We start from the raw sequence: 26,175 nt of genomic DNA, 5'->3' as shown, positions 1-26,175 counted from the left end.
CATATGTTATAAATGGGTTTTCTTCCATCAGGGCACTCTAAACCTTGTGTAGGAAAAGTTTTTGTTAACACCCAGCTAGAAAATAACTATTCAACATGTATGTTTCTCTCATTTTTCACATTTTTTTTAAACTTACAGAAACTGTGTAAAAGGAGATTTGCAGTCGGTACTGGATACTTGACTTTGTGGTAATCAGCGACTGACGGCCAATGTCACGTGACAGCACTTTAGTTAGCTTTTGCACAATGTAGCCAACTATATAGACTATACTGTTACCTATAACAGAAATTTGACATCTGAAATCATTGTGAGATCCACAAACTGATCAACTTCTGGAGTAGCCTGTATGATGAGAATCTCGTTTTGAGCAGTAACATTACCTGTCTTACCAGCATCTGATTTTGCACCACATTTGCTGATAAGTTTGCAAAAGGTGGCCTTAAACTGAGTAACAGTAAGATTATCATTCCAACGACCCAAACAAAAGCATCAATTATAACAATTACATAAAATCAACAAAAATTAATGTTTTATTCACATCAACATAGTACCCTTAAGATACAACAATACAACAAATAAAATAAGCGAAAATAAAACAGGTCAAAATGTTACCATATCGCTATGTAAAATAACGTAATGGTTTCTAGTTCCTAAATATTAATATGATAAAAAATTCCAAACTTAAATAATAAAAAACCTTATTCATAAAATACAGCCCCCCCAGCGGGGCCTGTATGTGGGGGCTGTATATCATTGGTGACACTGATCGACTCTCACTCACCTAGTGACTCGTGTAGTAGAACTAACTAGTGGCAGTACTAACTAGTAGTAGCACAACTATTAGTATTCGTAGACTTTAGCAATAGTAATAGAACTAGTAGTAGAAGTGACTCACTAGTGAAATGTCATGCCCTTTCCTTTGAAAGTCCATTCCTGCGGTTTATGCAGTTTATGGAATAGCAATAGCGCTGTGCACCTACACCCTTCTGTCTCTTACATAAATTATTAGTAGTAATCTCAGTAATATGTTCCTTTGATTTAGCGGTGTATTAGTGATCTTCCATAGCTGTTAAATCTGAAATTAGATTTCTTTCTCACATTGAACACAATGAAATTAACTCAAACGCTAACTGAACATGGCGTCGGCCAGATTTTTGTACTCGTGAATGACCTCTACCATTCTAGGGGTTTGATTTCAATGGGTTTTAACTTCAATGCCTAAACTCATCTATGGAAGAGCAGAATAGGGCACCTGATGATTAAGAAAAGCCGCAATGTCATTGTCGGCTTTTTAGTTTGAGATTTACACCGTCAAAGGAACCACTAATAGTTGCCCGTTTGTGCGCCCGCTTGAGATAATTATTTTGGAACCGATGCGATTTCTTTTGTAACATTGAAACTGAGTTTTAAATTTGAGCAGTAACCAAAATCTGTAAGACTGGAATAGACTGTAAGTTTTCAAAATTGTAAGTTGTGACTCATAATTTGTCATGGCTTAGAATGGTATCTAAAGTTTTCGTAGTTGTATGCATGCCTGACAACCCTAGAGTGGGGCAATGTGTGAGATTTGGTTTTGGGGCAGTTGATGTATCAATGATAGTATATATAAAATTATGAAAATTGGAGCTAAACTCTCACGCATTTTTATTTTTTCTTTGGGTTGGTTGCGTGAGTCTCACGCCCAATGCGTGAGAGTTGGCAGGTATGGTTGTATGATATACGAACATGCTGTTTCGCGCTGCAGCCATTCTTGAAGATCCTAACGACGTTTTGCACAGGGTTGGTTTGATATATATCGCTTGATATATCATCGATATATATCGCCGATAGATATGATATTTTTGGGTTAAAAAAATCGATAATTTTGAAAAATATCCATTTTATCATTCCGTTTTCACCTTACAACTATTGCTAACAGTCTAAAAGTGCTAAGTAATACCTAAAATCATCAAATACTTGCATAGGGGCCTATTAGGCTTACCCAACACAGACAAATAAAGACAGCTAGACCAAGGAGGTGACATTGGCTAGACCAACTAATAAGTGTTTGAGTTGAGAAGAGTTTCTCACATCTAAATTGTATTCCTTCATCCCAGTGCTATCTCCCTAACCTGATTATCTCATCGCATGTTAAACTGTTATATTTTATTGCCTTATTGGAAGACCAGCCTGCTGAAAACCCTTTGAATTTCATAATCCATGATTTTGAGTTAAACACTCTGGCACCCAGAAACAGAATTCTAAGCACATTACATTGACTCATTGAGATGACAGAGAAACTCATCTCATCATTTTCTGTAAAAATCTTTCAATGAACAGCTTCAGAGGATTCTGGCTCAGCATAAAATTTATAAGTATGATGATATAACTCTGACTGCTAGTGTTGAGTGTGTGTTCTCATCATGTAGACTGGTTCACGGCAAGTTAAGAAATTGTCTCGACGTGTTGAAGGCTGGCAAGCTGGTGTTTGTTTACAAATACCAAACTAGACAAGATTAGGACATTAAAGCATGCTTGGAATATCATAATGTGTATTAACTATCTGCACTATTTTGTTTGCACTTTGCATTCATGTCATTATTTCCAATCCAATGTTTGACAAACACTTTCATATTCATAAATATTATTATTATTCTAGGTCTACAATAAATCAAGTGTTTGGTATTAAACATTGCTGACTGGTCCCATATAACCTGTAAAATACATCAATCACAATGTAAACACCATGCAAGTTCAACCTAGCTTCAACTTTTTTCCAAAAATGTCATTTGTTTCAAAAATATCATAAATATCAAAAATATCAATAAATATCAGGATATATATCAATGATATGATATTTTTAAAAATATCAATGTTTTTGCCAACCCTGGCTTTGCACAGACCTGCTGCTACTCAGTCTCTAAACCCGACCAAAACATGAACTCTAATAATCTACATCGTAGATTCTAAATATATACTTTTTCAAACAATTGCTAGTAACAAATAACTTGTGTTCCAAACAGTCATCCGATAAATGCCCACAACATTCAAGGTTTACTATCATTTGTAGTATATTTGAGTGTTTGTAAACATTTTTGTAGCTCTATTTGTGATTATTTTGTTAAATTTTGCAGAAAATTTATGGTCGGGTTTTAAATTAGAAGCTAGCCTCTTTGTCCTTAAGGTAAACTACTTTTGCTATATATAAAAAGCATTTTTCACTGTCATAAAAACTATTACAAACCAACGTGAACTTGATAGCTCTGTAGGGGGAGACTGTAGTGTGTTTAGCAAGTCTTTGCTGGAAGGTTGGTTTTCATAAAGTCTGGTTCTATTACAGATACCTTGGTTTAATAAAAACCATGTTTTCATATTGATATATTCATATTTTTACGCTCTTTCTTTGCCACCTAGTTTAGAGTCCTACATAAATGATGGCTGTGAACAGTGCAGGAAACTGTCTGCATATCTTCAAGAAACATTTCGCTAAACTTGGTCTGTTCTCGATAGCTCAAAAAACTTTTTAACCTGATAGTTGCTGAATTATATCACACTCAGAATAAACACATTCCTTCATGTAGTACATTTTAAAAAGTTTTTTTATAAACCTAAGCAAATTTAGGCTTTATGTTATTTCTAAGCTAGTTGATCAATAAGCGCATCAGTTTTTTCAATTCTGCATAGCTATGTCCTACTACCCAAGCATCTAATACAAAATTTCACCAGTTATTATAGATCTATCATCATTTCAAAATTGGGCATATGAAGTGTATGCCTTGTTTTTCTTTGTTGATACTGGAAAAATGGACAACCAGAAATGGGAAAGACTCGTCATACTGTAGCTAGGGTGGACTATGACCGCAATCATGTCATAAGTTTGCTGTTATTTTACTGAATACATTGATTTTTGTCCATATACAGATTTCTCATGTCGGCTACGAGTGCCCAAACTAACAAGTCTAAATTAAAAGTCCTTAAAGAGTTGAACCAAACTCTTCAACTTCATGCTGAGAGAATTAAGCTGGCAGAACGATGTGATCAACTAAATAAACAAGCGCTTCAACTGCAACTCGGAGCTGTTAAAACCGCAGAGGCAGATTCAGAACGATCTGATGATTACAGGCAGCCTGTACATAGGTAAGTAGCAGAGAAGTCGTACTTTATGGCCTGAGGTCAGCACTTGAAAGATGGGGAAGATGCTACTTCACTTTTGTGTCTCATTTGATTCTAGGTAATAGCAATAGCTGGTCAAATGTAGAACGAAAGATTGAGAAATTAAACTGTTTACCATTGTCAAGGGACAGCACAGCATGCCTCCGTATACATACGTATTACGTCTCGGAAACAGTGCTAACTAATATATTAGTTAGGTAACATCAGTTAGTAACACCAGGTTACTGTGTTAAGGTCCGGCCACACGTAACGAATTATTCGTTCAATCTGACCGAATCCACGAATTTCACAGAATTCACAGATCTATTCTGCCGAATATGCTAGATTCGTCTGAGCTGTGCATGCACACCGAATTCGTTACCGAAACGCGTTTAATTGGCTAACCAATTTTTTTAGCGAGCACGATTCTATTAGCTTTGACAAGTAATATAGTCCAAGACACGTACGACGACCCACAATAAAAGTTTTACCGCGATATGACTTGATACATACGATGCAACTGCCTATATGCGCTATTGTTGGTTCTCTCTCGTTGGTTCACCATGACAGGAACTTCTCATCGTGTATCTAGAATTTTTTTTAGATATTTTAGAAGTTATGAATTATTTCTTTTTCAATAATAATAATTTCTTTTTATGCAGCAAAAGCTCCGTCGCAAAAACAGTCGCTATCTCTAGCGCATATAGGCAGTTGCATCGTATGTATCAAGTCATATCGCGGTGATACTTTTATTGTGTGTCGTCGTACGTGTCTTGGACTATATCACTTGTCAAAGCTAATAGAATCGTGCTCGCTAAAAAAATTGGTTAGCCAATTAAACGCGTTTCGGTAACGAATTCGGTGTGCATGCACAGCTCAGACGAATCTAGCATATTCGGCAGAATAGATCTGTGAATTCTGTGAAATTCGTGGATTCGGTCAGATTGAACGAATAATTCGTTACGTGTGGCCGGACCTTTAGACCTGTAGTCAAGTAACTTGTGTTACCTACTTGCCAACAGGTCAAATGCCATAGGTGTTAGCATGAGTTAGCATAACTTAAAATTTCTTCTAGCTTGTATTGCACATGAGCTGGTTATTGTCAAGTGGGTAGAGGGAAAGCTATGGCTAGACTCATTATAATTATGTGAATCTAACATAAACCTAGGCATTTCGGCGCTCGAATCTGTATAAGTGCCAAGATTGGCTGTAGACAGTTTCTCAATGGTCCATAAATGATATAGCGCTTCTATTTTAGATCTGAATGACAGACATTATTGCAGTAATGACAGCAGTTATTGCGAGATTACTAAATAAGGTAAAAAAGAAAAACTTACTAAGGCTCACGGCTTTCAGCTTCGTTATGTACGTGAAGTTTTAAAAAGTTTGCATAGAATATAAGGTGACACCGGATCTTTTTAACATTTTGAAGGTATTTGGTTTTTAATGGTTAGTCTGTATTTGTAGGCTCAGTTTAAATCTAGCTTAAAGTTCCTATATTCATTTTTTACTTATGTAAAACCTTAAAAATCTCTGATATTTGCTCATTGCTGTTAGCTATTTGTTCTTTCCAGGACTGTACGCCCGGAGGCCCTTGGTATTGAATTCATATCTCCGAGGAAACGTCGTCGCGCAAGAGATGTTGTGAAATCCTATAAACCTGGCTACACATGGAACAGGGGTGGAAGACTCAAGGAACTTAGACTACGGTAAGATAGAAATCCTCCTTTTGCACTTCTTACTGAATACCCTGTTTCTTCTTGGCCCTAACTTTCTTCCATTTGCAGACACATCGCTAGGAAATATCTAGCTATTTGGAAGACGAATGTTTTTGGACGAGTTTTGCTATCAACTGCCAGGTAATCTCTAGCATTGTTGACACTGTTTTGACTTACACTTACATTTTTACCTGAATTTTTACCCTTTTGTTACATTTTATCTTTTTGTGCACAATTTTGGTAAGCATATGATATACTTTGTTGTTTGTGTTTATTTGTGATTTTTGAAAATATACTTCTAAAAAACTTCAAATATTTGTATTTCAGTACTCGCCAAAAGATGTCCTTGAAGTTGTGTTGGTGCTCTATTATGCAACATTATAGTATCATTATACTGTCAACTTGCCTTGAAAAATACCATAATTATCTGATCGTACAGCTATGAATTGTCATTTCTTTAGAAGTCATTATAGAAGGAGGTTGCTGACCCGCGCATTTTCTGCTTTGCATGAAGAATGGTGGACAAATAAGCGAGAATGGCGGCTGTATGTAAGAGCGACTTGTCATGACAGGTAGCTAGACTTTATCTAACAAATTCAATTTAAGCTACCAAGTAAAGTTCTTTCCTTTCATGGTGTATTTCATTTTTACAAATCTTTAATGCTTTTGGAAGGTGTGAAACTTGCTCAAAAGCAAAAAATATATTCAATTGTCAAATAGAATAATACTAGGTGAATGCTTGGCGTTGCACGGGTAATAAAAACAGCTTATAACCAGTGGCAGGCAATGTAGTTGCCATTGGTTAAATTTCTTTACCCAATCAATTTGTGTAACTTAAACTAGTAACTTCAGCTAGTCTAATTTTTTACTATATTAAGAGCCATGCATATAATTGTACTTATAATCGTTATGTTACCAGTCACGATATCTGACATAATCATGATCTTCAAGCATGCTAGTAGCAACCAATAGTATTTTTGCAAGTGATGTAAGTGTGCATATTTTAGTCAGCGTAATAAGTATATGCACAACATTTCAACTACAGTCCAAAGCGGTTTTTCGTCTTTAAAACGGTTTTTTGTCTTTAAACTTTATCGCTATGACTGGACATGTGAATGACCGGCAGCCACTCATATTTATACAAATGTGTATATAGATTATATGTGAAGAGATTTTTGTTACTGTCAGATAACCAATACATGCATTGTTAGCATAATATAGTTTAACCATTTGTGTAGAAAGAATTTTATTTTGACACAGAATCTGTACTTTAAAGATTTGCCATACCTCCTCATTTTAACTGATGTGAAACTGTCTGTTTTTTCAGTTTTAAAACTATTTCCAAAATTGCCTTGACAGTGTGTTTTAACTAGTGAACATTTATGATAAACATAGGAATTGCAGTTAGTCATTTCTACATTAACCGGCAGGTATCGCCTTTGGATCCGAGTCTGGCGAAGATGGAGGCTGTACACACAAATGCAGAAGGCGAAGACCTTGCTCTCAGCTAAAGCAGGGAATATGTGTAAGTCGCCAGACACCTATGTCACGATTGGTTTTAAGATGAGTGATGGAAAGTATTTAGCTTACCGTAAATTCCAGTGTATGAGTTGACCTCGCATATAAGTCGAGGTCTAAAATTTGGTTTGAAAATCCTGGTTTTGACATGTACCGGCCGTATAAGTCAACCCTCTTCTCTGGCTAAAATCGTTTGATCGCTAATAGTTCAGTCAGCATCAGAGGCAAGCGATGCGTAGAACAGTTAACAAGTGACGAAATTTTTAATGAAGACCACAAGGCAAAAATAAACAATAAAGTAGACACTCCTATAACCTATTTACCTCTTATAACGTAAATTCCACATTTCGTGAAAAATTCATGAGAAGTTTTTTGCTTCGTACGACATAAAAAATTCCATATAACTTAATGTGTCAAATCGGTGCAAGCTCTCAAATTTGATTTGAATAACGATAATCTTATAGTTAGCTCGCTGCACTTGTGAGACAAAACCACATACGTATAGCATTATCTTTATTACCTATACAAGTTCCGTGACATTTTAGTTTGCCGTGATAGATCGTCAAACGTGTCGAAAAAACAGAGAGATTAAGTAGCTGTGCAATTGTTCAGAAATACTTGAAGACAATTGATTGGTGCAGTTGTTACAGTATCGCTTTACCAATCTCAATGTCATGAGTTGGAGTATCGTCAAAAGATAGGTTTTATCCTAACCTTGATACAGATAGACATGGCAGGTAAACACCACTCTTATTATAGTTAAAATATATTTTTGTTTTACTTTATTATAGATTAGGTGAATGCACAGGTAATAAAAAATCGTTTGCACAGAAAATTTAATTTGACATATACAACAGTTACCATTTTAAAGTTTTAACCTCATATGAGAAAAGTGTTTTTGTGCGGTTCAAATAAATCAAGAAAAAAACAACAACGATGAAGTGTGTGTATAAAAAAGGTTACTGTTGCAGCAGAAGCTCGTTGTCTTCAAAGCTTTGATGAACAATACTAATACCTCTCGATCCCGGTACAAATGTAAACGAGATATCAGACTTTCTTTGTCTGACCGAACGAAGAGGGAATGTAGAGGTAATTCCCACTCCAGAGAATACTCCTCGTAAAAAGCATTTCTACGCCACGTGAAAAGCATTTAGCTTTTACAGATTTACCGAAAATATGAGTGTAACGGCACATTTGAAACGACACATGTAAAAATTAAAAAAATAGCATGTAATGGTAAAAAATCAGTTTTTAAAAAAATAAAACAAACGCAAAAGATAATATTAGTACACACGTGGGGCCTTGCCATACGACTTTAATTCGTTCCAGTTTAGGCATCGTTAGGCGAAATTGGGGTAAAGAGGGGTATAGAAACACATAGTAATTATCTAATGCAAACACACCTTTAAAAACCCCTGTTAAAAATCGTCAAAATTTTATATATGTACTGTACATATTAAAAATTAGTAACAAAATAATATGTTAACCTTAGGAACTATAGTTACCTACAGTAATTTTAGTATATTTAGTGGTTATGATCTGCAATAAAATGTAACATTACAATGCACTACGTGCAGTACATACCATAGGGGGTTCTTTTCTTCGAGACAGATGTATAACATAAACTTTGAATTTAACTCAGATTTATTTAGCTTACTAAACACTTACTTAAGCTAAGTTTTAGTATGTATTTTACTAAACTTCAACTTTGTCATAAGCTAAGGTTTTATCACCTATCTGTTTCCGGTTTTGTTTCCAATATAAATAATAACGAATGACGCTGAACTGAGAGAGCGAATATCGTATTTCTTTCATGCGTTGTGCGAGGGATTTCGGTAAAAAGCATATCGGCATTTTTGTTATTCTGACGTATTGAGCACATTGACTGAAAATTTGAATTTCGAGATATTTCTTTGTTAAGATCGTATGGCGAAAAAATGTTGTGTGGCGAGGGTGAAAAAAACATGTCCCACATTGCATGGTGAAAAAATTGTATAATAGGGTCATTGTAATAGAAGGTCATTGTAATAGGGTCATCAGAAGCCGGGTGCGCACCGTGTAATAAAAGTGCACATTTAGCATGGGCAATCAGAAAAGGACATACAGTATGTATATGGTAAGAGCGGTGAGAATGATAAGAACGGCCTAGCCTTGTGATTAAGCCCCCTTGTTAGTATACTTATGATTTTAATGTCACGAGTTCAAAACCAGGACGAAGGTGATTTCTCGTTGCTATAACTTTAACGCTATAACTGGACAGATGAATGACAGACGATAGACAAATATTGAAATTTATACATGTATAGATAAAGATAAATAACGGAGGGATCTATAGAGGCAGCATACTTTTTATATCATAAAAAGTACTGTACTGTAAAAGAAACAGTTCAGTTTTTTATATTATAATGTTGAATATGTCGTACGTGTAGTGGAATTTTTATGTAGCAATCCCTGTGAGACAGATACGGTGAGCCCTTTTCTATTCGCGAATAAGTAGAGATATTGCACATTCATAAATGGTGTTCATAATTGGTATAGTTTCATATTTATGCTAAGCCTGCACATTAGTAGGCAGCTTTATTTTATGGAAATGGCAGCAACTCTTATGAACTTCGAGTCATGAATACGCTAGGACTCACCGGACAAAACTGCATACGACTTTTGAAGGCTTTTCACCTGCGAATGCTTATCACAATCTTGACATATTGATGGATCTCCATTAGGCTACATTACTTTTGGGTGCTGTGCTGTTAATAACAGCAATAGAGTGTATAGACAGTTCTGCTTGAGATTGCAAAGAAACTTGTAAAAAATGTTCAGTAAAGTGAAGACCGACTCGAAAGGGGTTAGTGTTAGATTGTTAGTACAGATAAACACCGACAGTCCTATACGCTTACTGGCTGTGATCAGGCACTATGGGGAAGGTTAAGGTTAGAAAAAATAAGATGGCAACGAGTTTTACCCCACTTCAACTCTAGATGCCTTCAACTCTGTGTTCATTCAGACAGGAAACGGCTTCTCATGAAGGGATTTCTTTCATGGCAGTTGTATACAAAGCGGCGGAGGGAAGAAACTAACGAGAAGAGCAAAGCTGGCAGCCATTTTGCCAATAACCTTTTACGGTTAGCACACTTTAATGCTTGTCTCTTTTAACAATATTGTTTGTTCTGAGCAAAGGTTCTTCGTTATAACTCTGCTGAATGAAACTTTTGTTCTGCATCCAGAACGACCTTTAAAAGCTGGAGATGTCGTTTAAGAATGCTCCAATTGTGGAGGTTAGAAGAGGCACGAGCTACCAACATTTATACTTGCCATCTGCTACTCAAGGTATTAGCTTGTTCCTTTACATTTTAATAAATCATTAGGAAAGAGGGACGAACAGTTCATTCAAGTCCCTTTTGTTACTAGAGTTAATGTGTGGTTAATTTCAAACTGTGATGTCTGGTAAAGCCTATAATCAATGCTGTCAATAGCCTCAGAATCAAAGCTAGTCAAATTGACATTCTTATAATGCAGTGCACTAGATATATTTATGGTTCACTTAGTTAGACAGAGTTGCGATAAAGGATTTTGGAGTCTTACTAAAATACGTAATAATTAATACTTAATTAATAATTACGTAATAATTAATAAATAAGTTACACACTATCATAGAAAAAGGTTCTGTGATGTCCATGACATATTTTTAAAATTCTAGAATTTGGCTGTGTTATTTCTTTACGCTTCATACAATTACAGCACTGGTACATTTGGAGGGAGAGGTTGAAACAAAGGAGATCAAACCATAACTATTTACAAGAAGCTCAGAGATTTAATCGAATCATTATATTGAAAAGATACTGGAATTGTCTACTGGTTCATGTCCAGATGCGTAGGAGAAAACTCCATAAATACAGTATGTACTATGCAGTATCCATATGATAATAATCTATAAATTTATGTGTATGTTTATTAGGACATGGTAGGTCAAGCTAGGTGCTAAATGTGTTTTAGTGGACACCATGCTGGTATAATTCTTAATATAATAATATATTAATATTATTAACATAATATTGGGAGTTGGGAGAATCCATATTATTAACTCATAGGGTCCCAGTTCATTTTTGCTTATAAATGAAAAAATAAATTTGATTTTCGCTGGCAAGCAGAAAAATATTGTGATTTACGACTTTAATTTTTCTGACTAGTACAGCAACATATACTTCGACAGCCTAGGAGTACTCAGTCAGTTTTGAACCTTTGTTTCACTAGTGTCACACAGCAGCTGCACACCTGCCATACCTGCCACTGATTAGTTCCAACTAATTAACTATTCTTACTCAGCTGGTTATTAATCCACGAATATTATTAAATAGAGAAGGTTCTCCCATGCCTTGACCTTTTAATTATAGACTAGGCAGTGAAATGATTACTCAATCAATTTGAGTAACTCACGTAAGATGGTAGTTTAAATCTTTACTAAAACAATAGCTGTATTTGAAGCCAGCTTAATAATCATTACGTTAAGCGTAATGATCAACTGCGCTAGTTAATAAACCCAAGCGCTTTAGGTGTGAGTGTTTTAATCAATGTAATTAATGTAATCACAGTCATTCATTGATACAGTCTGTTGAAGTGTACAGTAGTGTAGCGGTTTAGATGTAAGTGTCTTCAGGCCGAGAGGTACCGAGATCAAATCCTCTGTGAAGCGGAGTTTTCGTTGCTAGATTTTAATTACTATAACTGACCACAAGGATGACAAACAAAAAGACCCACGAAAGACAAACACTGAGATATGTATATCTATATAGATTAGTTGAAGAAGTTTCTAGAAGTTAATTTATATTCTACCCATCATTAAAATCCTTAGTCTGCAAAGATATTTTCCTTCTTTGTTACCTTTTTAAAAATATCATACCTTTGTAAGAAGAAGCACTCACAGAGGTCTCTTGTTTTCATTCAGCTAGCAAAGTCAGCCCCACAGTGCTAGTAAATTTCAAATCAGACACAGTGAACTATTATTACTACTAAAATGCTCTTGTTTAAATTAAAGGGCTGTATATCTGACTAAATTAATTCTAAGTTTTAGACTAAGTTAATCCGTTCTAAGGTCTTCATCGTATATTAAGACAGTTGTATGTTGGAACAAATATTTTTATAAGAACACATTGTATTTTATTTAATTCGTTCCACAGCTCAAAATCTTAACGGTAAATACTGCCATGGCATAAAGACAAATGCGTTTTATAAAACTAAGTGTAAAAAATTAAATGTAAAAATATATATCTGCTAAACTAAGTTAGTAATAATCAATGAAAGGAGGTTTTATTTTTGAATTCTCCATTCCATTGAAGAATAGCTAAAGAAGGTGTAGCCCTTACATATACAGGAGATGGGTGGTGCTTATGTAGAGATGGGTGGTGCTTAGATAAAGATGGGTGGTGCTTAGGTAGAGATGGTGGCGCTTAGGTAGAGATGAGTGGTGCTTAGATAGAGATGGGTGGTGCTTAGGTAAAGATGGGTGGTGCTTAGGTAAAGATGGGTGGTGCTTAGGTAAAGATTGGGCGGTGCTTAGGTAAGATTGGGTGGTGCTTAGGTAAAGATAAGCGGTGTAGAGTTGGAGATAAAATATGAAGTTAGTCTAAGTTGGACTTGAACTTTAAATTCACATATATGTGAATTTAAAGTTCAAGTCCAACTTCAAATAAAAAACTATATAAGTAAGACATATCTTACTTATATAGTTTTTTATTTGATTGTTGTATTCGTTTATTTTGATTTTGATGTTAGCCTCTCCATCTTTACTTGAATCAGACATTTTTCTTTGCATCAATTTTGCTCGCTTTTTTATGTTAATTACTAAACAGCTTTGGAGATTTTTTGTAGAGTTGATCCAAATATGTTCTCTCTTGTTTTTCTTAATTTCTTGCTTGAATTTTAAGGACAGCATTGCGTACCCTTTTTCTATTTTGCGCTACTACTATCACTTTCATTAGCCTTCACATGGCCTTGACTTTAAAGCTATAAAAGGAAGGTATGAAGCACTGTTTAATATTGTTAAAAATAGCCCAACTAAATCATGGGAGAGAGAGGAGAACTGCGTACATTTGTACAGATTTGCAAACCTGCCATTTTTGAAAAACATAAGACCTCCAACGTTGGAGATTACTTTGGATGTTGAGTCAATCATTTGCTCAAATTTGGTTGTGTGTTGAAAATATTGTATGTCGAGATGATCGTAAGTCGATGTGTGACTGTAACAGCAAATTGTTTGTCGATCTTTGCACTGACAAAAATGTAGATGCCAGCTTGTAGTGGTTGTAAACTTGTGTAATAAAAGCATGGAATGTCGCTGTTGTAGAGGAGTGCACTAGTTAGCCAGTATAGATTCACAATAAGATATTAGCACAAACAGGACTGCTACTATCATTGGGGATCATTTACATGTTATTAATGATTAATAATAATTATTATTATTAATAGATATTAATAATAATAATAATGCTCAAGTATGTCCTTAATTAAACGAAATAACTATGGACATAACTAATTTGCAGACTGCTTGTATACAAACTGAAGTAGTTGTTATTAGTTACTATCAGTTTCATTAACCTTTTGAAAGTTTTTAAATGCAAAATGCTATTGTCTAATAGAATATCTCTCAATAAGTGTACATAATACACCTATTTTTTGTTCTCCCACAGCTGCAGCGAGACGTGTGTACAGGATGAGTTTATTGAAGGCATCTCTGATGGTGTGGAGAGATAGACTTGAGGCAAAACATGAGCTTGAGAGAAAGGAGAGTGTTGTGCAAGCGATGAGTATCTCTAGTAAGCTTCGAAGATGTCTACAACACTGGAAACACTGTATCCTTTTGACATTTTTGTACTTTCTTCTGGCTATCCATCCTACATGGTATGATTTGTGGAGTTACTTTGTGCTCTCTTGTTTATTTAGGGCCTCGATTGCGCTTTTGTTATTTTTTGAGGTATGATCATTGGATGGTTTACCTAGTAGATGGCGGCCACTAGAAACGGTTCCTAGTGATGTCATAGAAGTTACCTGACTTAACGCCTTCTCTGCAAATGTCAGGCTTACAGATGGCTCACGTGTCGTTAGCTTTCCGCGTTTTGAATAGTGAGCAGTAGCACGACACGGTAGACATATGGTCTTAGCTTGTGGTGGCGGCTGCCTCAGTTGTCCATCTCCGCTGCTGCCAATATGAGCGATGGTCATCTGATTTCTCACTCTCAGCCTCTCATTCTTCCTTTTATACCGTCTTCCTATGGACAAACAAGTTCCAATAATATCTCATATAGAATAGCAGCTATAGCTCGCTTTGTATCTAATGATTATGTCGCCAGAATGGGATGTAGTTTAGAGTTAGCTTCTTTTGCCAATTAGCAAGTCATATTTGGCCATCTATACCACTTTTAGATTAATTCAGCTTTGTTTGTGTACTTTCAGGCAGTTTTAATAGTACATGTAAGTGCCAAACAATTAGCACTCACTATGAATCCTAGCTCTTAAATAACCCTTACGGCCAGAAGCACTTTAAACTATCACAAAGCTACTATAACTAACAAGTTTTTAGTTGACTGACATACAGGTAAGTGCATGGGTACTTATAAATGTATTGCTACCCTCATCTTAGGAGTTTCAACAATTTGTCATTCGTTTCTTGCGGAAGCTCGCAGATGTAGACATAATTCATGTTTAGACTTAAAATGGATCAAGAAGGATTAGTATTGGTTAAAAGTTGATCTTAGCAAAAACTTTTTATTTTTGTTTTAAAAATTGATGGTATCTAAACTCGAGTCCAACAAAATGTTTAGCACACTTACTAACATACTCCAGTATCTCATCTCTCCGATAGAGTGTGAACACTTCGCAGCAGATGGCTAAGGCTAGCAGCATGAGTAGGAATGCAACTGTTACCTTATTTTCCTTTCCACAGTGGTATTCTAAGACCCTGTCTGTCTTCACAAGATGTGTGCCATTGAAATGTCCGCTGCAAAAAAATTATTTATGCATAAAATGTCGGGCATGTAATACATTTAAAAGTTTTTCTTGATGGTAGTATTACAATCTGTATATATAAATCTTAAAGTTCATCGTTCAGTGTGTCCAGCTATAACTATTAAAATCTAGGATTGAGAGATACACTTTGTACTGGATTTGATCTCGGAACCACCAGTTCACCATGCGATACGCTAACCCATTGAGCTACGCGAGATGCAATTGATTCATTAGGTGATATGAGTCGTTAACTACAGTAGGTTAAAATATGCATAGCACTCCGCATTATGGCGCGACGTCACTAAAGCTTGCTCTCACAGCTTCTATTAGTAAGTTTAGCATTACTAGCTTAGTCAAATTAACCATTGGCAACTTGCCAGGCTAATGGCAAGTAGTAGGCAACTACATTACCTGTTACTGTTTATAAGCTGTTTTTAATACAAGTGCAACACCGGGAATTCGGCTAGTTTTTACTATAACAAGAGCCGTATTCGTCTGTCGACCTGAAGCCACGCTAAAAGCATCAGAAAAAATAGGTTGCACTTCACAGGAGTCAAACCCATTGGATATTTGGGTATGCACCGAATGTTTGGATTCCCACCCACGCTTCCAACCGCACCACTCGCTCACCTTGCTGTATTAACTTTGCACATAGTTATTACACATGGCGATCTCTCATAGCGCACGGGAGTGCCAGCGTACTAATATCAATAACAAGACCGTCTTTCTCACTACTTGCAGCTTCACCATTGCGGGCATATCAGACAGTTGATAAAACATCTTACCTTGATATGTTTAGCCAGTGACCATCCCATATATATGAGACTCCAGGAAGTTTTACACATTGATAGTAGATCCATCCATGCGCTTTTGAGAGCGATATGAGTCCATCATTCACCACAGGAAATATCACATTGCCGCAAATCAGCCTAAGCTGTTAGTAGTACAATGTAAATTAACATTTTACGCGTAGCAATGGATTGTGAAAATAAAATATTTTAAATTTAACTTACAAGCTCAACACATGAGAATGCTAATTAAAAGACCTTAATACACTTTTCGAGTCCAGCTAAAGCGCAATCGATGGAATATCCATAGTAATAAGACAAGCTATAATTTTTTGAGGCTTGTTTAATTTAATTTTCTTCATTCTACTTTCTTGATTGAAGGAGAATCACTAAAATATTATTGTATTTAAATCAGTTTGTCAAACATTAGGACTAGTTTGAAGCCCACTATCGTTTTATCGATTGAACTGGTAATTTTGATTCAAAATGGTTGAAAATATTTTCCAACTTGACAAATGGCTAAAAAAAGCCTTTTCTTACGATTTGCAATACAGTATACTGGCCAATCAGTCAAACCGGTCACACTTATAATTGAGTTGTTATGAAGAACTTTACTCTTCTAAAAGATTAATATATTGCAAATGAATAGAGAAGTTGACTGTATTTTACAAGCTAATCAGATCTTCAAAAAATGAATTGAAGTTATTTATTATTACAAAAAACTCACTGATAGATTTCCTTGATATTTGTCAAAGTCTACCAGAGCTGTTACATTGTTGGCGTGCTCCTGCAGTGTTTGAGTGAGGGGGTGAGCGCTGGGGGGTCTGTATACATATCTATCTGCTGGGCACTGCTCAGATGTTTCCACAAATCCAGTAATTCTCAGAGAATTAGTGTCGCTAGTCGAGCCACATTTGTTGAGAAGATGTCCTGAATTGTGGAAAGGAAAACTTTCAGTAACTGCTCTAAATTAGCTTTATGGCTTCTATGAAGATGCTCTTTAGTTGTATCTTTGTTTTGTCTTATATTATAAAAATTTATTTCTCAGGGCCTGATGTTACAGATTGTATTACTATGCATATTTGCATTGTAGTTTGGTTTACATATATTCGTATTTTGTTAATGATTGATAGATCAACTCAAAATAGCTAAAAAAATTTAGCATTTTATGTGGACATGTTACTAAAAATTTGCAAGTCTTTGTTTATCATATATTGTAGATTATGATAGATAAAATGAATAGTCAACATCCATTCATAAAATACAGATTACTTGATGCCGAATTTGTATTTCATTATTATCAGAAGCTTTATATTGCTTACTAAATATTACTAATTAGGAATTAATATTTGCTTGCTGGGTTTCTTTTTATTTTAATAAAGATGTTATTGATACGAACTTGTCTGTTTCAAAAACCTGATAGGAAAATAATCTGTTTACTTGCAGTGCTGCCTTCAAAGTTTTCAATCTGTAGAGATAATGAAGTTTTTGCCACCACATACCCATGATATTACTAAAAGGTTGGCTATCACATACCCATGATATACTAAAAGGTTAACTACCACATCCCCATGATATTACTAAAAGGTTGCTTACGACATACCCATAATGTTAGTAAAAGGATTACTACTACTTACCTAAGATAGTACTGCTACATACCCAAGATAGTACTACTACATACCCATGATAGTACTACTACATACCCATGATAGTACTACTACATACCCATGATAGTACTACTACATACCCGTGATAGTACTACTACATACCCATGATAGTACTACTACATACCCATGATAGTACTACTACATACCCATGATAGTACTACTACATACCCGTGATAGTACTACTACATACCCATGATAGTACTACTACATACCCATGATACTACTACTACTTATCCATGATAGTACTACTACATACCGATGTTCAACTGCTGTTGATCTAACAGAGTGATGATGCTGTAGTCAAGCTTGCTTTCTTTTTCTTCCTGACATTCTATCTCTAAATCTAGTGCTGTCACAACGCTGCTGTACATGAGATCTACAAGCACTTGTTATTACCCTTCGCTTTTCAAACTCTGGGCTAACAATGTACATTTACTTTTTCAGATGCCTTATTTATGTGAGACCAGCACTTGTAGGACAGTTGAAATGTCATACAACAAAGAGGTTTTGCTAAAGTAGACATCTTGCTACAGCGGTGTATAATAAAGACACAGCGGTGTATAATAAAGACACAGCTGTAAGCAAGATGTCCACCTTAGCAAAACTTCCTTGTTGTATTTTTCTATTCTTGTAATAGAAAAACATTAGATGGCAGTAATATCTCCAATGTGTTAACTATAGATGTTTCTAACTCTTAGTTAACATAATGGATATCACTCATTTGTATCATAACAGTGAAGATGTACTAGCCTATATACAGTTGTGTTGATCCTCTTAGAACTGTATCAAGAGACTCCATCATTGGCCTCTTGCATACCACAGTTATCTTATAAAACCGAATTTTACAATTCTAACAATACCGTAGAATAGAGCGTCGGATACGTACCAGACATAAATAAGATCATACATTGCTGTCCATACTGCCGGAGATACGTGCTGCAGAAGTAGCTCGGATCATGAAATGGTGTGCCACAGTCACTTGAGACTAGTTTTGTATTCTCCCATTTTACCTAGCCAGAGAAAGTGCTAGCTTTCAGTACTGGCATGCTTTGAGAACATTAAATGATATTATACTCCTTACAGCTAGTGATGGGCATCATATTTAATACGCTCTGATATTCACACTAATGTTCTTCAGAGGTTGCGTCACATTATTTTCTATGGAGGTGTTATGACTACTTTTCGCTCAGGGCATCATACATTCATACTCTATACTCTGGAAGTGCAACCAAATCACTTGTTTTTGAATGCTGGGATGGCTCTCTCTTATCATGAAGTTCATCGCAGACTGATGCATAAGCATTGTTTGTGCATTTTTAGCAAATCAATGTAGTTGTAAGCCAAAAATCATCACATCGGAGATATTACTTTAATAATTGTATTATTGCAACTTCACACCACATACCTCGCGGCAGCTCTCCTTCATCGAGCATTGTTTGATGTCTTGTTTTAATTTATCCAAATACGCCTGGCTTCCATTGGCATGGCATAAGCCTCCTGTCATCACCATGGTGATATCGATAACTTCAAGGTAGCTGCCCATGCAGTCCATTCTCATGTTATGAACTGGTATTCTCATCTTATGATGCACGTGCCATCTGGATATTCTTCGATTAGACATATGTGCCTGGTGCTCCCTGTACAAAGGTTTCACACAATAAGGCACATCTACCATATCGACTTAATTCTATGCACTATGAGCTGCAGCTATGAGCATAAACGGTTTTGCCAAAGAAGACTGATTATTATAGTAGCGTTTCAATTGTTTAGCACAGTTGCCGGGATCACAAACACAGAGTTATGCAAGGACCTTATACTAGAAAACTTATTTATATATTTTGTTAGTTGACATACATGTAACAGATTTTTCGTTCCACTAAATTCAATACTTCTCAATCGATTTGTGATGTATTTTGACATGCACATACTGATAGACGGTTAACCAAGTACTCTAACCCCTAGCTGTCATCGCAACTATTTCGATACTCAAAGTACCTTGTGATGTTTATGGGATGGACGGAAATAACTCAATTAAAAAGGAGAAATTGAAGAAACGAACCTTGATTCCCCATGCTCATGATCAGCGAGGATGAGTTTGTATACTAGGACTAGTTGTACTAAAATCCTTATGCTTGAGTATTTCATGATCATGTGGCAGCCAAGAGTGTTTGTGTATTGAGCAAGCAATGGTCTCTCATAGTAGATATTGTTGTGCGTGACTGCCATTGTTTCCTGATTTTAGATTTTTTGATGAGACATTTTCTATGAATATATTTTTATATTTTTAAGCCCATGTTCCGATTATACAACTGGTTTCATAATCGCGTCTTACCAACTACCCTTTACAAAGACAAAAATCAATATATATACAAAAATGTATTATAAACTATGTATACAAAAATTGATACTACACTATTCCAGTCATTTTACGAAAAGGAGAGTTGTTCACCATTTCAGTAATACTGTTCGTTGGTAGTTGCAGTGAAGTTTTGTTTTCTCTTGTTATAGTTTGTATTTGGCAATTTTTATCTGTAAAATGTTAGGCTAAATTTTTTGTATTTAATTTTTCTATTGTTTTATATTATGTTAGATTACTTGCCTTAGCGATATTCAGATATAATACTTCAAAGAGAGAGCTTGATGAATAAGGAGTTGGCAGATGAACACTCAGCGCGCCGTCTCATGGTAAACTTCAGTAGGAATAGAGTTGTCTTGTCATGCTAATATTGAGCTGACTATATTTTTCATACTGGTATATAATTGTTCATGTATATAATTTCCATTCTTCCTGCTTTATCAAAAATTTTAGAGAAATGTTTGTCTTTGCAAATACGGGATTTTTTAGAAACCAATAACATCTTGTCGCCTAAACAATTTGGTTTTAGAAAAGGTAAAAGCACCACTACAGCAATAAACAGTCTAATGGAATTTTTATATACTAATTTAGATCAAAGTAATATAACTCAGGGCGTATTTTTGGATTTTTCAAAGGCATTCGATACGATTAATCACAAAATTTTAATTGACAAACTTTTTTACTACAATTTTAGTGTAAAGTCTTCCTCTCTTATTCAAAGTTATCTCCAAAATAGATTTCAATTTACCAAAACAGATACTGATTGTTCGCAAATGAGGGCAATTACGATTGGTGTCCCACAAGGATCAATTTTAGGACCCCTCTTATTTTTAATTTTTATAAATGACTTAGTAAATGCTGCACCTGCTTTGGATTGTATTTTATTCGCAGATGACACCAATATATTTTCAACAGATAATTCTAAACTCCAAGAGGAATTAAATATTATTAATGAATGGTGCCTATCAAACAGACTCATTTTAAACAACAGTAAAACATTTCAAGTAGTTTTCAAAAATCCGTCTAAAAACACTCAAAATTATAATCTAAGCCTTTCTTTAAACAATTCTCAACTACAAATCAAAGATTCGACTCAATTTTTAGGTATCACGTTAGACAACAACTTGACTTTTAAAAAACACATCCAAAGTCTCATCAAAAAACTTAATTACATATTACTAATATTACGTTTCATTCGCCCCTACCTAGACAAATCAACCATGATCAATTTGTACTACAGTTTTTTCTATTCTCTTTTAATTTATGGAATCGAGTTTTGGGGCCACGGCAACAAAACTGATTTAAACAAACTTTTAATCATGCAAAAAAAGGCAATCAGAATAATACTCAATTTTAAACCAAATCAAACAGTTTCCAAAAATTTTAAAATTTTAAAAATAATGCCAATTGAAATTTTATTCCAGTATCGCCTGCTAATGTTTTTAACAAATTCTTTCCCCATGGAAGAGTTGCAAGATTTTATGATAGATCATTGTCAAGATACCCGTTTAAAAAGTAAAAATCAATTAAAGTTGAAAAAGTGTTTGTCTTCTAAGGGACAGAGATCGATATTTTTTAGTGCAATGAAATTATATAATAAATTTTTGAGTGATTGTGCGGGCTCTGCTCCGGGTCAGCTGAAGGCGAAGTTGGTAGAGCGCCTGTGGGCGTCCTGGGACTGTCCTTCCTGACTCTGGTGCTCCGGAGTGTGCGCTTATCGCTGATTCTGTTTCTTTTCCTACTGCTTGCTGGGGCTGCCTTGACTCTAGCCTCTGGCTATCTGGCATGTCCTATTGCTACTCTGTGTATTTTTTTACTCATATTGTCATGTTATTATTACGCAATAAAAATCAAATCAAATCAAAAATGTATTGTTTTAGTCAAATACGCTGACATCATTACGTCTTGCTGTTGTACACCGGAAAGTGAAGACCTGGAGAATAAAGAAAGCTGAGCAACTGCGATGTAAGACATTAATGAAAGGTGCGTGGAACCGGTGGCTGGAGAGATGTGATCAATGTGAAGAGCTCCGTATGTTTCACCTGACTAAAAGGGCCCAAGGCCATTACAGGTAACTTGACCTTCCTTATTCTATCACAATCTCGGGATTTATTTGACTGTTGATAGTAACACTATCAGTTTTTTGATGAAGAAACGTTAAAAAAAGCTTTCTTGAATACAGTAGATGCTCCTGCAACATAAATAATCCATTCCGAGAACATTTGCGTTTTAGGAATTTTATGTTATACGAACAGTAAAATGCATGTGAAATGCTTAATCCGCTTCAAGATTGTCCCAAATTCACCCCTGTGGTCCTTCAAATAGGAAAAACTAAACTTAACTTTTTGATATAATGACTGTGCAGTAAATGTAGTATTATTGGTTTGTATCGACAATTGTTCTCTTTTTCTTATCACTTTTACTTGGTTTAGAGTCTATGATTACGGTAATTGTTATGTTAAGGGGGAGTGTATGCTTTCAATGTTAATTTAAATCCATTTTTCTCACGTTTTTTTAGGTTTTATGATTATGGGGATTTTAGGTTAAGTTAAACGGAGCTCACATTTTCAGTGTGAATTTTAATCAAGTTTTTTTCTAGACCGCAAAATTTATGGTGTAAATAAAAAAAAGAATTGTATGTATCTAACAAAGAGTGAAAATAAAAATATATTTTTACTGTCATAAGAGCGGTGTCTGTTTTTCCTTCCATTTTTTATTTCAAAGCTACGCTTAGAGTTTAGGATAAAGGACTGATTTTAATGAGACTCCAATTTGTGACTTTCATGTTGGTGTACTAACACATGCATCAGTCGACCGCTTTCAAGTACTTCTGAATAATTGTGCAGCTACGTACTTATTCCCTTTGCTTTATCGACACACCTGATAATTTCTCGTGGCTTGCTAGATTGTGAGGGTGCTAGCATATATAATAGGGATACCCCTATATCTCGTTTTCTCGCTCAAGTGCAGCGATAGAGAGATCGATATTTTAAGGATAACTATTGGACTCTCATTATTCCAATCAAATTTGAGAACTTGCACTGACTTAACACTTTACGTTTTATGGAATTTATTGCGTAATATGAAGCAAAAACTTTGCATAAATTCTTTGCCTTAAACGAAATTCATCTTATAGGAGGTTTTACTGGAGGTCTTAAAATAACAAAACAGCAATATAAAAACAATTTTTTAAGAGTCATTGAAAAAAACGAATCGTAAAGCATATCTATGGAGACCATAGAATTTGACAGAGAATTACATGTTGTTGATAATGTCATTGAACATTATGACTGATGGTTGTATCTGATTATTTTCAGACTGTTTGTTTTTTATAGAAAAAAGCTTTTATCCGCTGGCTTTGATAGATGGAGGTTTTATATTGATATCCGAGAAGGGGAGAAAGCACAGATAATGAAGAGTGATGTACACTATGCTGCTAGTCTCCTATCAAATTACTTTGGTCGCTGGTTGGAATACATGCAAGTACAGGAATGGAAGCGCAAGGCTAACGAGAGAGCAGAGGCTATGTACAGGTGTGACAATCAACTCTACTGCTTACATGTAGTTATTAAATATTAAATATGAGGTGATGACAGCTACAACTCCGTCATCTGAAGAGCTAGGTAATATTACTTGTGGTAGAAGGACTCTTGGTAGGAGTAGCTGTAGGGCTCCTGGTAGTTTAACTGCTGATGGTTAAGATATTAGTAATAGATGTGGTAGGTAGGAGTATTAGTGGTACAAGTAGTAGTAGGATGAGTGTCGATGGTATAAGTACTAGTGGTAGTATTACAAAGGTTTTTATGAAGTCTTTAAACTTGTGTCAGAATTGCTAATTATCTAACCTAATAGCAGGGGGTTCTGTACAGTTTGGTGCTAATTTCTATCTGCCCTACACGCATTTGTAATTAGGTCATTAGATATTTAAGCCATGGGATTAAAAGATGCTAATTATTACTAACCCTTATTTTACAGGGCAAACATGGAAGCCAAATACTATTACATGTGGCAGAATTTCTATGTAGAAAGCATGGATGTTAGAATGATGGAGCGGATCGTAAGTGTCTGTTTATAGGTTTTCCTTCATACTCATAGACCAGTGGTTGTTAACCTCAGTTCGATTAAACCTTGGGGTTTGGCTAGTCAGTCTCAGGGGTTTGGTAGAGGCCTGTTGAAGGCAACAGCAAAAATCACATTGACTTGTAAGGTCATGTCTTTATGAAAAGACATGTAATTTGTTGTAAGTTCATGCATGGTATGGGTTGTAAAGTTGAACACATTGATGTTAACGCACAGTTCATTCTGTGCACTAGGAAAACAAATACCTGTTTTAAATGTGAAAAAAATCATTTTATTTTTCGATAAAGAAGGGTTTGGTAAAGATGCATATGAAACTGGTGGGGGCTCAGTACGTCCAGCAAAGCTGAAAATCACTGGTATAAACCTTTAATCATTATTAGGGTTGTTTCTCCTGGCTGATGCTGCTCACTGCTCTGGTAGAAGCTTGCTGTAAGGCATAGCAGATTCACAAGTTACTCTAAAGATACCTATTCTTGTTACAGGCAACTGTCCACCTTGAGAACAATGTTATGAAGAAGTTCTTGCACGAGTGGAGACTGCGAACACAGACAGTTCTTGATGATTATGAAAATATGGTTGGCAGTATTTCCTCTGTAGTGTTAATAAATCGTTTTCTCATGAATTGATGGTAGATCTTGCAGCTATAGCCTCGCAATATGCGAAAATCACCTGACAAATTGAATCGATATTGCAAATCTGCAATATTGAATCAGGATATATCACAAATCTTCTGTTTATAGGCGATTCACAATATTTCATGAAATTATTATGTAAACATTATTATTATTAAAAACTTTGTAAACTTTTGTTAATATTTATTTGTATTTTATCTTTAAAAGAAACTGTTTTGTGTTCGTGATAATTAGAAACATTTATTTCATGAATGACCATGTGTGTGAAAGGGCATGGAATGAGCTTATTATAAGACTAGAAGCCTCGTGCATTTTAGTTCCAACATTGCTCACTCTGAAAAGGTGAGACAAATTGCCATTACACGATTATATCGTTTATATGGTTGTTGATATCTCTTTAAATGGTGGTCATTTTCAAATCGTCTACCTTCAAAATTGCCACCAAACAATTATCACGAAACTTCACTTGCAGCTAGGCAATATGATAAGTTTGTACCTGTAAGTAGTTGTCTCCTCCTACTGCGTTGAGCAGACAATTTATGGAGTATATATGGGTTTCTTTTAGACGTTGGCTGCTGATCACTACAGGCTTAGTCTAATTTCGAGGTCGATAAGGAGCTGGAAACATTTTACTCAAGATAGCATCAACCAGTAAGCCTTTCCTTCCGATGCTCTGTTCTAGCAATCATTCATGTTTTCACCAACGCTGATACGCACACTGCCATGTATGATGTAGCTTACATCACCTTGTTATTATCTTATAGCTCAGCAATGAGCTTCTAAAACTAGCTGTGTTCTAATTGTTTTTAGAGACAGTCTCCATCAGAAAGCAGTGCGACATCACAACCTTAGCATTAAGAGAAATGCCATCAGATGTATGCGGGCGGTGAGAGATTCCTGTTAAAAATAATATCTACTACCTCATTTTCTGTTTAGCTATTGTTCAGGTTGCTTGTTTTATAATTGCTGTTTCATTTATATGGCCATTATTTATTAAATAGGGTTTTTAATTACAGATATTGTATAAAATTTGGAAAATACTTTTAAACCAAAATTTATTGAGGTAATCTTATTCTTTAGATCCTAAAATGTAGCACAAAATAGTGGCAACAGTCAATTTTGACATCATCACATTTTTTATTAACTTTTTGAAATCCTTTGTATGTTGCACCTTCAAGTATAGTAGCTGCAGAACTCATTGTATGTTGCACCTTCAAGTATAGTAGCTGCAGAACTCATTGTATGTTGCACCTTCAAGTATAGTAGCTGCAGAACTCATTGTATGTT

At 35.3% G+C, this 26,175-nt stretch overlaps 1 protein-coding gene across 1 annotated transcript in view; it reads left to right on the top strand.

Annotated features, from left to right (window-relative positions):
• The first annotated feature begins 1,366 nt into the window (after window positions 1-1,366).
• The window catches only part of LOC137390718 (protein SFI1 homolog), a 39,510-nt gene continuing 14,701 nt past the window's right edge, over window positions 1,367-26,175 (top strand). The window contains exons 1-17 of the mRNA XM_068077041.1: window positions 1,367-1,450; window positions 3,901-4,116; window positions 5,706-5,840; window positions 5,919-5,990; window positions 6,311-6,421; window positions 7,280-7,374; window positions 10,372-10,489; window positions 10,592-10,694; window positions 11,106-11,262; window positions 14,051-14,212; window positions 20,435-20,505; window positions 22,057-22,247; window positions 23,512-23,709; window positions 24,152-24,233; window positions 24,739-24,831; window positions 25,454-25,539; window positions 25,699-25,774. Of these exons, the coding sequence (XP_067933142.1) occupies window positions 3,908-4,116; window positions 5,706-5,840; window positions 5,919-5,990; window positions 6,311-6,421; window positions 7,280-7,374; window positions 10,372-10,489; window positions 10,592-10,694; window positions 11,106-11,262; window positions 14,051-14,212; window positions 20,435-20,505; window positions 22,057-22,247; window positions 23,512-23,709; window positions 24,152-24,233; window positions 24,739-24,831; window positions 25,454-25,539; window positions 25,699-25,774 (1,959 nt within the window). The 5' untranslated portion in view covers window positions 1,367-1,450; window positions 3,901-3,907. The remainder of the gene's footprint in view (window positions 1,451-3,900; window positions 4,117-5,705; window positions 5,841-5,918; window positions 5,991-6,310; window positions 6,422-7,279; window positions 7,375-10,371; window positions 10,490-10,591; window positions 10,695-11,105; window positions 11,263-14,050; window positions 14,213-20,434; window positions 20,506-22,056; window positions 22,248-23,511; window positions 23,710-24,151; window positions 24,234-24,738; window positions 24,832-25,453; window positions 25,540-25,698; window positions 25,775-26,175) is intronic.

Source organism: Watersipora subatra, chromosome 3 (assembly GCF_963576615.1).
Source record: "Watersipora subatra chromosome 3, tzWatSuba1.1, whole genome shotgun sequence".
NCBI classification, from domain to species: domain Eukaryota; kingdom Metazoa; phylum Bryozoa; class Gymnolaemata; order Cheilostomatida; family Watersiporidae; genus Watersipora; species Watersipora subatra.
Note: the sequence above shows the minus strand (reverse complement) of the source record. Positions and strands in the feature narration are given on the sequence as shown.